General features: G+C 35.0%; 1 protein-coding gene across 1 annotated transcript in view; it reads left to right on the plus strand.

Annotated features, from left to right (window-relative positions):
• Positions 1-13,507, plus strand: part of SNX4 (sorting nexin 4) — a 70,267-nt gene that overhangs the window by 10,709 nt on the left and 46,051 nt on the right. Inside the window, exons 2-5 of the mRNA XM_055316352.1 lie at positions 3,528-3,649; positions 9,095-9,230; positions 9,305-9,454; positions 9,931-9,978. Of these exons, the coding sequence (XP_055172327.1) occupies positions 3,528-3,649; positions 9,095-9,230; positions 9,305-9,454; positions 9,931-9,978 (456 nt within the window). The remainder of the gene's footprint in view (positions 1-3,527; positions 3,650-9,094; positions 9,231-9,304; positions 9,455-9,930; positions 9,979-13,507) is intronic.

Below are 13,507 nucleotides of genomic sequence, written 5' to 3' on the forward strand. Positions count from 1 at the left end.
TTGTGAAGTCTAAGGCAGATTTGATATTTATTCTTTTGTGGTGGTCTTGTTTCTTATGTTTCTGCCTTAATCCTGTTGGGATGTTTAAATTTTCCAGTTCATTCTACATGAACCACATGCCTTTCAGTTTGAAAACTTAGAACTTTATTTCAGTCCAGGAAAGATTTTGTTTGCTTGTTTCTTTTTCTTTTAAATTACCCTGATGATTACTATTTCTGTTCTTTTTCTTCTAATTTCTCTTTAAGAGCCAACATGAGTTAAATGTTGGTTCTTTGGGGTTTTTCTAATTGTTTTAAATCATTTTTACCTGTTTTTGGATCTTTTTTTTTCATCACCATTCTGTGGAAGCTTCCCAACTATGTCATATTCTTACTGATTTGATTTCTTGCAATGTCAGTTTTACTGCCCAGTATATTTTATTTTTCTTTGCATTGTTCTTTTCTGATTAGCTCAACCTCCATCTCAATTGGCCTTTTTTTTTTTTTTGCCGGTTTTATCTTTTTCCTATAATTTTCAATGTAACAATAAACATTTTTTTTTAGTGTGTGATTTAAATAAAATTAAATCAAATGCTATAAATACTGACTCTTTTAATATTTAATCCATAAAGTTATATTCAGGTTAGCTTTCATTTTGTCTTTAATCTTAAAGAGGGTCACTATGCGGGCTAAGAATTCTTCATGCAAGCCGTGAACTCCTGAAGTGTCAGGCATCAAGTTTCTTTCCATTGCTAATGCCTGGCATGGTATATACTTAAGACATGTTTATTGAATTAATAGTTTCTTATAGTTCTTTTTATCACTTTTATCTGCTTTTTACTGTTTGTTTCTTAATGGTTTGCAACATTTTTAAAACTTTAAATGGATTGTATTCATTTTCATTCTTTGAGTTGGAAATAAAGAATTTCATTAGTCTTTTAAGTATGTCCCTCTTCCACATTTATTTATTTAGTCTTAGGTAGAAAGTAGTGACTCACATGTCAAACATCTACATTTTGGACATTATTCCTTGAGTCAGAGTATAGCATCACTCTTTCTTGAATGATATTCTTTACTCTGATGAGAAATCTGCTTTGAATATATCTAAACTGATTCTGTCTCTCTTTAAAACACGTCCCTTGGCTCATCTTCCAGTCAAGTCAGTCTATCTCTAAATTTGTTGAATGTATCCTAACAATTATGCTTCTAGTTGGGTTATTCTTGGCACTTTCTGCGCTTTACTGAGAGGATAAGCAATTTATATCATCTTTCAAGTCCTTAACGTTGTTATTGTTGTGTTCCTGTTTTCATTCTTTAGCTGATTTTATTCTTTTCTTTTTTCCTTCTGTGTAATTGGATGGGATGAGGGTAAATTCATGACTCATATGCATTATCTTTTTGGCTGGGGAGATAATTTGCTTTATCAGTCGTGTTTACAATATTGGAGGGATTTTTCACTGGAGTAGATGGTGGTAAATCAAAGTGTTTGGCTATGGGCCAAAGTTATTATTTATAATTATATGTGTATCAACCATCGAGGGCTTCCTAAGCATGATGTTTGGTGTTTTGTGCTTATGTGATTTCTTGAACTTTCTTTTGTTTTTTTAAAGATTGTATTTATTTGAGAGAGTCCGCACATGAGCCTGGGGGGAAGGATAGAGGGAGAGAGAGAGAGTCAGACTCCCTGCTGAGCAAGGAACCTCATATTTTTTTGTTTTCTCTCAGTACCTAAACATACAGCTTATACTTTATAAAAATGTCTTACTTGACAACTGAGTGATTTCTGTTTTTCGACTAATAATTTCATTGGGTTGGTTCTTAGTTCTCTGTCCTTTTTATCATCATTTAGCATTTTTATCTTCTCACTTTTTTTTTTCAGCATTTTGGGGGCACTTAAATCATTAATTTATTCATCATTTAATTTTTTATGGTATCACATAGCTTTTTTCTCTCCTTATAGCACATGGGTTTGATTTTCTGTATAAATCATCACCATGGGTTTTATTACAGTTTTTTCCTCTTATGTTTTGATGCATCCATCTTTCTACTTCTGTCTCTTGTTAACCTGATAATAAAGAGCCACAGTGGGAGGCAAACAAGTGTTTTTTGGGATCAAAGAATTGCAGTTGGGGAATACTGTTTCAGTAGAAACCCAAATGGTATCTTGCTTCTAGGGTGAAAGTAAGGAGCTTTTATAAGAAAAAAGAAAGGATGGGGGCAGGTACGTGAGTTAAGAGAAAAAAAGGGCTAAACTCTTAATTATACATTATTTTACTACAGATTCTACAGTATCTACAGATACTACAGATTTACTACAGATTCTGTTTTCAGAAAGTCCATAATCTTGTGGACTTGTGGTCAGGATATTTGTTCTTCTGACATATCAAGCAGTTGCTTAAAACATTTACTGTTTTGCCTAGTCCAGAGGTTTTTGCCTGGTACAAACAGAGGAATAAGGCCATTTCTCTGTGGTGGTCACTTGGCTCCCTTTTAAAATGGTTCCATTCATATCAGTTTTTCATGTTTGTCTTTACAAATTGCCCCCAGCTAAAATGTAGTGCAGCATTTTTAATTAAAACCCACCTCTGAATTCTGAGAGAGAACAAAGGGAAAAAACCCAAAGAGCAGTTATCACATGGTCTCATTTTGTCTTTCTTGTTTATACTTGGAGTTAGCTGGCATTTTTAAGAACCTTCCTCAGTGGCACACTTTGCACACATAACAGCCTTTGAACCAATAGGGGTATGTGTATTGTTCTTTTTGGTTCGTTAGCATAAGCCTGGGGACTGTTTAGCAGGAATAGAAAGGGGTCTGCTCTTAAACTTGCTGCTGTCTCACAGTTGGAGCTTATTAACCACTGCCAAAATGTTTAGGCAAATTTAAAGTTGGATATAATAAAAAAATAAAACTAAAGTTGAATCTAAAATGACTTGTTATTTTTTTTTGTATTTAAATTTAATCTGAAAATCTTGCCTTTTGGCACATGTATAGTGTTTTCTTTTTGAGAGATTCGACTTTGGTAAAACTGAAAATTAGATTTTAATTTGTTTTTAAAAGACTTTATTCGTGAGAGACACAGGCAGAGACACAGGCAGAGGGAGAAGCAGGCTCCCTTGGGGGAACCCAATGTGGTGCTTGATCCCAGGACGCCAGGATCACGATGAGCCAGAGGCAGATGTTTAACCATTGTGCCACCAATCCATCCCTAGATTTTAGTATTGAGGATTATTCATCTTTGTATAAAATGTTTTTAGATTTTTTTCTTAGGCACTTCTATATTGATTGATTCTTGGTCACACAAAATGTCTATGTTTTAATAATTAAATATGTAATACATGTTAAAATAGCTTTTAGAAGAATTTAATATGCTACAAAATGCTGCTAATGAGATATATATCATTTGCTATTATCATTTAGCAACACTTTGCAACTCAAGAAATAGAAGAAATTTGCTTGAAATACCTACCAATAATGGATTTTATTACAGTCACTGTTTTTTTTCAAATACTGTCTTAAAGTTTTATTGTTCTTCCATTTGTTTTTGCCCAGATGACTGAAAATAATTTTTGGTTGAAGAAGATAGAAATTAGTGTTTCAGAAGCAGAAAAGCGAACTGGAAGAAATGCCATGAACATGCAGGAAACATATACTGCTTACCTCATTGAAACAAGGTAGGTGATAAGAATTAGGCCTAGATTTAGATAGAGAAAGTTTTGTCTGGTAGCTATTGATGCAGATTATGTTATATAATGGAATTGTTTATAGGTCATTGTCTTTTTAGATATTGTTTTTTTTTTTAAAAGATTTATTTATTTATGATAGACATAGAGACACAGGAGGTGGGAGAAGCAGGCTCCATGCCGGGAGCCTGACATGGGACTCGATCCCGGGACTCCAGGATCGCGTCCTGGGCCAAAGGCAGGCGCTAAACCACTGAGCCACCCAGGGATCCCCCTCCTTTTTTTTTTTTTTTTTTTTTAAAAGAGAGCATCTGAGTTGGAAGGGGCAGATGGAGAGAGAGAGAATCCCACCACACTGAGTTTGGAGCCTGGCAAGGTGCTCAATCTCACAATCCTGAGATCATGACCTGAACTGAAATCAAGAGTCAGATGCCCAAATGACTGAGCCATCCAGGTGCCCCTGTTTCTTTACTTTTTTTTTTTTTTAAGATTTTATTTATTTATTTGTGTGAGAGAGAGAATGAGTGGGGGGAAGGAGAGGGAGAAGCAGATGCTCAGCTGAGCAGGGAGCCCAGTGTGGGGCTTGATCCCAGGACCTGGGATCATGACCTGAGCTGAAGGCAGATGGATTCTTAACTGAGCCACCCAGGCACCCCTGTTTCTTTACTTTATAGCAGGTAAACAGGTGTGTCTTTTGGTAGAGGATTCTTGATAGCTATATTTTAATGCACTTGTGTTGGAGGTAGAGAGAAGGTTAGTAGAATACTTTTGGGATCGGAAATGTTACTTGATACATGCTTTGGTAGAATTTTTGTTGTTAGATATAACAATTTTGGGAAAGGAGACCAGGTTCCCAGGTATGCATGAAGTGGACTTAGGTAAGTAAGATGGTTAGCAGAGAAGTTTAGGAGGAGAGAAGGAGAGATTATGGTCTAAGTCATTAAGAATTTAACAGGAAAGAAATGATTGAGACTAGAACTTTAAACTGGGATAAAATTGAAAAGAGTAAATTGTAGAGTAAGAAACCAAAACTCACCAGGAAAATTGTCTTTTACCTCATAAGGAAAAAGTTAAAGGAATTAGACTGTTTTGTCTAGAGAAAGTCAAGATAAGACTCTTATTTTTTTTAAAAGATTTTATTTATTTATTCATGAGCGAGACAGAGAAGCAGAGACACAGGCAGAGGGAGAAGCAGGCTCCATGCGGGGAGCCTGATGTGGGACTTGAACCTGGGAATCCAGGATCACACCCTGAGCCCAAGGCAGGCGCTCAACCGCTGAGCCACCCAGGCATCCCTTATTTTGCTAGTTATAAACAGTTTATGTAAAGGCTGTATACTAACTGGTCCTTTCTCTCTGCAGAGACTGAGCAAAAATGCTTTCAGTTAAAATATAGACATATGTGAGATTTTTTACAGCCAATAAAATAAAATAAAACTACCAGATATAGATAGATATAACCATGTTTTAATGTGAATACATTCTTAAAGGAAAAAAATTTTTAAGCCCCACATTTCCATGGATTTACCAAAAGTAATTGAGCTTGTCTTAAGGCTGAACACTGTGACTTTTTAAGGCTTTCTCCAGGTCTGTGTTTCTACACAGAGTTAAAATCTTGGTAAATGTTTAACCTATAAGCAGTTCTGAAAGTTCTCTTTGTAAGTGTAGTTTTCCTTCCTCCACCAAAAAGATAAAAAAAACAACACAGAAAGAATCTTTCCAAAATGAGAGAAAATTTATGTACAATAGGAACTTTAGGAACAGAAAGAGGTAAGGTCAATCTTTTTAAAATCAGGTCATTTTTGGTTTTGTTGTGTTTTTTTAAGTTTTTCTTTAAATTCCAGTTAACATACAGTATTATGTTGGTTTCAGGTATACAATGCAGTGATTCAGCAGTTCCATATATCACCCTGTGCTCCTCACAAGTGCACTCCTTAATCACCTATTTAACACATTCTGCTACCAAAACTAGGTCATTTTGTGACATATGTATCTATATATGTGTGTCACAGAGATTTAAAAAAAAAATTTTTTTTAATTAAGTAGGCTCTTCACCCAGCATGGGGCTTTATTTACAACCCTGAGATCAAGAGTTGCATGCTCTGCTGACTGAGCCAGCCAGGCATCCCTTACAGAGATTTTTAAAGTGATTTAAAAAAATTTGGTCCTATTAGAGGGTTTTGTTTCTTTTTCTTTCTTAAAGTTAAATTAGCCATTTAAAAAAAATCATACTTTAGAAATTAGTGTTAACTTTAGCTTTCTAAGTAAATTATTTTTTCCTGTCTTCTTTTTACTCTTGAGGTATAATTGACATATAACTTCATAATAGTTTCAGATACACAACATTACCTTGCAGTATTTGTATGTATTGTGAAGTGATCATAAGTCTACTTAATGTCTATCACCATATAGTTATAAAAAATTTTTTCTTGTAATGGAAACTTTTGAGATTTTCTCTTAGCAACTTTTAAATATGCAATACAGTATTAACTGTAGTCACTGTGCTATAAGTTCTTAAATATAAAACTAAAAAGGATATTTTTATTTTTAGTGTTATTTTATCACCCAATTGAGCAATGAAATAAGCTGTTGATTACTTTTACTGCTGGAAGAGAATCTTAATTTGAATAATCTAGAATGATTTATAATTGTTCACTTTTGACTTTGAACTGAATAGAGCATCATAATTTATAACAGGGTTAGAAGTGACCATACTTGAGTAATGTAGCTATCCTCTGAATAAATATTTAAGTGGATCATTGGTAAATGTGTGGTACACAGAAGAATTACTGGGTTGACTTTCACAATTGAATTTCATTATAAATTTATTTATCTTCCACAATTTTTTTCATGAAATCATAAATTTAAGACCGTGATTCTTAAACTTAAAAGTACATAGGAATCACTTGAAGCATTTTTAAGCTGCAGGGTTTTGAATAAGGTCCAGGAATTTACATTTTTAACCAAAACTCCAGATGTTTTTTATATAGGTAGACCATGGATCATACTTTTTTTTTTTTTTAAGATTTTATTTATTTATTCAGGAGAGACACAGAGAGAGAGAGAGAGAGGCAGAGACACAGGCAGAGGGAGAAGCAGGCTCCCTGCAGGGAGCCTGATGTGGGACTCGATCCCGGGACCCCAGGATCATGCCCTGGGCCGTAGGCAGGCGCTTAACTGCTGAGCCACCCAGGTGTCCTGGATCATACTTTTAATTTTTTTTTTTTAAAGATTTATTTTTATTTATTTATTTATGATAGACAGAGAGAGAGAGAGGTAGAGACACAGGCAGAGGGAGAAGCAGGCTCCCTGCAGGGAAGGGAGCCCGATGCGGGACTCAATCCCGGAACCGCAAGATCACAACCTGAGCCAAAGGCAGACACTCAACCACTGAGCCACCAAGGCATCCCTGAGCCTTGATATTTAAAAGTTCAACTTTATCATCTAGCTTACCTACCTACTCTTTAGGTAGAAGTAGAAAGTCCATAGTGTTACAGTTTTGTAGGCTAAGATTAATAAGGCTAAAGTCACTGGTTTTTAATTTCTCCAGAGATTTTATGTTTTTCTCTTCATTAAATATGAATCCCCACCCCTTTTTTTTTTTTTTTGAAACCGTTTTAAGGTAGATAAGAATTTGCCTCTTTTAGGGCATCTGGGTGGCTCAGTGGTTGAGCGTTTGCCTTTGGCTCAGGCCGTGATCCTGGGGTCCTAGGATCAAGTCATGCATCAGGCTCCCCACAAGGACCCTGCTTCTCCCTCTGCCTGTGTCTCTGCTTCTTTCTCTGTGTCTCTCATGAATAAATAAATAAAATCTTAAAATTTGCCTCTTTTAGAATAGGTAAGAATGCCTTGATGGTTTGGAGGCAGTATGATGTCATTACTTAAGTCTTCTGATTTGTAAAATGGGGCTAGTGATACAGTGTATTGTGAGCGTTAAATACTACATGTAAAACCAGTTATGTGCTATTAAATATTTGTCGAATGATTGGATAAATGGGTTAGTTTTAGGGTCTAGAGTAAGCCTTCTCTATGAGGTTAATCAGTCTCCAATGACTAGACTGCCTTAAATGGCCTTTGAAGAAAACCAGACCACTTAAGCAGGTCTTCTAACAGCCTTATAGGTGTATTTCTATATATTAATCTACATTAATTTGCTTATTAGTAAGATGTGGGTTCTGTTGATAATAATTTTGAATAATTTGAAACTTGATATTAACCCAGATATTTTTGAGCTAAAGTTTGAGAATCTGAATTGGAATAGTATTAGTTTTGGCTAATGTTTGGGTTAACTCTTTAAAATGAATTACGAAAAAAAAAAGAATTACGATTTAATAATCTGTGTGCCATGGGAGACATTTGTACAGTTTGAATGTCATATTTTGCTTCCTTTTTATTGATAGGCAATGAGGAAATTTAGTGGCAAGCTTAATATATAAATGATAAAAACACTAAACATCTTTTGTGCTTAGCATGGCATGATGTATATACTTTCTTAAGACTACATTAAGACTGATTTAGCTTCTGTGCCTTTATGCCCTAGTATACAAATGTACATTGTGGTGATATGTGTATTTTTTGGAGGGCCTGAGATTATCAAGCAACCAGTTAGAAAGTAAGAAGGCCCTGGTAATGTTTAGAAGACTGATATTTTCTAACAATGATTATGTTAATAGAAATCTTAGGTAGTCAAGATAAAGTCAAAATAACTTCAAATGTCCTTGGTGTGATTTTAAGCAAACTTTCTCCCAACTGGAAGTTGAACTTTTTCATATGGCATTGCCTATAGTTCTTTATGTTAAAGATAAGACTAGAAATGAATTTTTACAAATCTTTTTTCCCCTGCCCTTTCTGAGTTAACGTTTTGCCTTTGAGGATATTTCCAGGTTCATGGATGCATCTGATGCATTTATAATTTTGAATCAAAGTTTTTGCAGTGTCTTGGACTGTGGCTTAAATGTTTTTGGCTCATTGTGGCAGAAGTGTAGTTGAAAATAGTTTTTATTTAATGAAATAGTAGCTAAGCCAGATTTTACTGTATTGTAAAATCAATATTTATACACAAATTGAATTATTATACATTGAGGCTTTTAGAATGTTTCTAAAAGGACTATTTCTCTGGAGTTCAATAAATAGGTTTTCTGCAACAGAAGGAAAAGTGGGTAGAAGTGAGGGCTTTGGAATCAGATAGATTTGAGTGCTTTATCCAGAGATCTTTGTGATTGTAGCAAGAATGGCTCTTCCTCATCTGCAAAATGGGATAATAATCCCTGCTTCATGGGGTGGTTATAAGGATTAAAAAAGATAATCTAGAAAAGGTTGTTTACTGAGTACCTGGTTCATAAGCATTTAGTAAACGGAGTACAAATTTTAATGGAGGTTGTGTGCATATATTTGTATTTTTTAAAAGTAACAGAGATCTTTTGCTGTTCCTTTTCAGGTCAGTTGATCACACTGATGGCCAAAGTGTCTTAACAGACTCACTATGGAGGCGGTATAGTGAATTTGAATTGTTGAGAAACTACCTTTTAGTTTACTATCCACATGTTGTTGTGCCACCTCTACCAGAAAAAAGGGTAAGAAATGAAATAGTATAGTTCAGTAGTATTTAGCCTTGAGACTAGTGTTCATGATTGTTTTGTTTACCTAGGCAGAATTTGTTTGGCATAAACTCTCTGCTGACAACATGGACCCGGATTTTGTGGAAAGACGAAGGATTGGTTTAGAAAACTTTCTCTTGAGAGTTGCCTCGCATCCCATCCTTTGTAGAGACAAGATCTTCTATTTGTTTTTAACACAGGTATTTTTCTTTTATTTTTAGTCTTTTTTAAAAATTCATTTGATTTTTTTGTTTCCTTTTAAACTCTAGAATGTTTTGGCTTAAGTATCTCTTTGGAGCAGTTTTATTAATGTATATGCATTTAATTGTGTTTCTTAATTTGTTTTAAATTTCAGAATTACAGAGTGAGTGACATCACTCGGCTAACATTTTTATACTTAAAGATACTAAAGATGGTATTTTGGGGCATCACTTAAATGATAATCAAAGTTAGTCTTTAGGTTTTTGAAGCCCAGATCTATAAAATCTTGGGTCTGTCTTTTGGTAATCTTGGAATCTGGATTATATGTTTAATTTTGACATGAATTCTTTCTTTTTAACCTTTCTCCCATTTTCCCTGAAACAAAACAGGATGATAGATATGTAGTTTATTTAATTTGGGTATTCCTCATGGGTTTATTTTGCAATGATTTCTAAAATTAACTTTAACTTTTTAGGAAGGTAACTGGAAGGAGACCGTGAATGAAACTGGGTTTCAACTGAAGGTGAGAATATTTGTATGAAATAATTTGACAAGTTCCTTTATACAAGTTCCTTTCCTAGCACAGCTCCACACACTTAGTGCATACTTGTGTATTCAATATTTATTGAATGCGTGAATGTTGAAATAGACTTTGTGTCTAATGTCATTAGTAAGGTTTTCAAAGAAACACTGTAAATTCACTTTGGATTTACATAATTTAGTGAGGCTATATTTATGAATTTCATTCTATTCGGAAGGAACATTTTGAAACAGTAATTTAGACACGAGCTGTAGATTTTTTTCTGCAGTATGCTCATATATTTTACATCTTTTTTTTACTCCGTCTTTACCATTTCCACTCACAATCTTGCCCACACACTTGCTCATTCTTTATCAGATATGAAAGACACTTCTGAAGAATTGAGCTTAGGGTTCCCATTCATAGCAGACTGAAAGATGAGGCATGTGTCATTCTTCTGTCTACTGGGTAATAGTGATCAGCTTTGAGTGGGCATAGGAGTCATTTTGAATTAGTGTCTGTTAGTGATGTAGCTTTTCAAATTTAATCATTATAATTCATGTTTGGGAATGAAATTGTTATCTAAAAATTGAAAAGCATTGTATGGTGTGATGGCTACCCTAACTCCTGTCTATCCTCCCTGTTGTCCTCAAAAGTAATGTAACCTAAATTGTTGGTAAGGTTTTGAAATTTTTCAATCTCTTGTGTAAACTGAACAGGTAAGTAGAAAAACGTTATGTAAATTGATGTATAAATCAATAAAGAATTCACATGGTAATATAGTAACAAAAGTTTAATAGACCTAGGCAACAAGAACAAAATGCCTTTACAATAGTTTCGAAACACCCCGTAGAGATTTATATATTGGCACATAGGTATTTGAAACGTAGCACAAAAAAACTAGGAAGAGAAAATTTTGTTTCTGCATGGAAAGTATAATCAAGTATTTAATTCTGTCAAGCTGATTCTAATATATAAATATTTTGTTGACAGGTTGTATGAAAAAATTAGAATTTTCTTGGCTATAATTCATTACTTAATGGCACACAGAATACTGGAATTTCAATTTAGATTTGGATTTGAAGTAACTCAAAACTTTAAAAAATGTTTATATTTTGATTTTCTAGCCACTAGTCCAAGATGTTAGGAGCTAATATTAAGGAAAAGAGAAAAGTAAAGCATAGTTGTTTTGGTGACTTCTCTTTATGTAATAGTCATCGATTTAGTCATTAGTTTAGTTAACAGTTGTTTGTCTTTGAACCCAGTTTTTTTTTTTTTTGAACCCAGTTTTTGACCATGATTTTGGTGACCTTGAGAAAGTTCTTGAGTTTCTTCATTTATATAGACGATGCTATTCACTGAGTGCTTTGAATCTTGTTTATAGGTGATATTTAAGAGTTTAGTTAAAATACTTCATATTTGGGTTGCCTTATGGTGAAATCTCAGTTTCACTTTTATAAAGCCTTTGAAAGGTAATACTTAACGTGCAGTATTAATAATTTGAAAAGTCAGACTTTTAATGAAATAGAGTAGAAATAAGATGTATGAAGAGACTTTGGAAATCCTTGAGTCCTACGGTATTCCTTATTTTGTTGTGGGTGTTTCTTAAGTTCTTTCATCAGTGAAATGGAATCTTTTTTAGACAACCTCACACTTGTATGTACATGCATGCATACATGCAAACATGTACATAAGAGTCATGTACATACATGTTACCATCCCATATTACCTCTCTTTTTGTTTATAAATTATGTAATTAATGTATGTAAAAATGGTTGGTAAAGGAAGTATTAAGGGATGCCTGGGTCACTCAGTCACTTAAGTGTCTGCCTTTGGCTCTGGTCATGATTCCAGGGTCCTGGGATAGAGCCCTGCATCCAGCCCCCTGCTCCTCCCTCTGCCTTCTGCTCTTCCTGCTTATGCTGTCTCTCTATCAAATGAATAAGTAATCTTTTAAAAAAATAAAGGGAATATTGGAAACTATTTTTGTGAAAATGAGATTGTACTAAATCAGGCCAAATACTTATATTTTATAAGAACATTTGACCTTGGCAGGTGCCTGGGTGGCTCAGTCAGTTAAGTGTCTGTTTCAGGATCTTAGCTCAGGTTTTTATCTGAGGGTTGTGGGTTCAGGCCCTGCATTGGGCTCTGTGCTGGGCATGGAGTCTACTTAAAAAAAAAAATTTGACTTTGGCCCTAGCTTTTTTTTTTTTTTATGATAGTCACACAGATAGAGAGAGAGAGGCAGAGACACAGGCAGAGGGAGAAGCAGGCTCCATGCACCGGGAGCCCGACGTGGGATTCGATCCCGGGTCGACAGGATCGCGCCCTGGGCCAAAGGCAGGCGCCAAACCGCTGCGCCACCCAGGGATCCCCATGGCCCTAGCTTTTGGATTGTCATTCTCAAACTGAAATGTCAGCTTACTTTAATTTTCCTTTTTTCACACATGTTTAATTTAATATATAGTTTTGGCCTACTAGATATTTCTTAAGTTTTTTTAGAGTAATTATTGTACCCAGCAAGATAATTGTACAAATCTAGTTTCCTTTTTTGTTTTTAAGATTTTATTTCAGAAAGAGAGAGAGAGGAGGAATGGGGCAGAGGGAGAGGGAGACTCAGGCAGACTCCCTGCTGAGTGCAGAGCCCAGTGTGGGGCTCAGTATTACGATCCTGAGATCATGGCCTGAGCTGAAACCAAGAGTCCCATGCTTAACTGACGGAGTCACCTAGGTGCCCCAAAAATCTTGTTTCTTTTATTTTTTTTTAAAGATTTTATTTATTTATTCATGAGAGACACACAGAGAGAGGCAGAGACGTAGTCAGAGGGAGAAGCAGGCTCTCCATGCAGAGCCGGATATGGGACTCGATCCCAGGACCTGGGGTCACAACCTGAGTCAAAGGCAGACACTCAACCACTTGAGCCACCCAGGCGTCCCTCTAGTTTCTTTTTTATCAATGCTTTGTTTAATATAAACATGAGCAACAACTGTTTCATCACTGCTTTACATTGGTGTTTTTTGTCTTGAATATTTATATGAATATTCATGTTAACCAATTTAGTGAAAGGAGAGGAAAAAGTTATCTAGAGTAATGAACATTTAAATTAATTACCTTAGTATAAGATTATATTGTTTTAACTCCCATTAACTCAATAAATTACTTACATGGAAGTGTCATCCATATACCCAAACTGTAAATGATTTTAGGTTGACTCAGAGGAATCTAGAACCCTGTCTGTTGTTTGGAATAGAGATGCTGATGTCCACAGTCTGGACATTTAAAATCTCTGCTAATCTCTGTTTTACACAGAAACACTGAGAGAGCCATTGTAGTGACTCCACATGCTGGGTGCCTACAGAGTATCAGGTGCTTTTCTAGGTGTTGTGGAAACAGTAATGAATGAGCAGAAAAACTTCGTAAACTCCCATGTTCTTATGGAGCTTATATTTTAGAAGTTGGAGACCTTAAATTAACATTTAAATAATATCCTTTAAAATAGTTCTAAATCATCTATGTTAAAGAGTATAACAG

The sequence above is a fragment of the Nyctereutes procyonoides genome, unplaced genomic scaffold (assembly GCF_905146905.1).
Source record: "Nyctereutes procyonoides isolate TBG_1078 unplaced genomic scaffold, NYPRO_anot_genome, whole genome shotgun sequence".
In the NCBI taxonomy this organism is placed as follows: domain Eukaryota; kingdom Metazoa; phylum Chordata; class Mammalia; order Carnivora; family Canidae; genus Nyctereutes; species Nyctereutes procyonoides.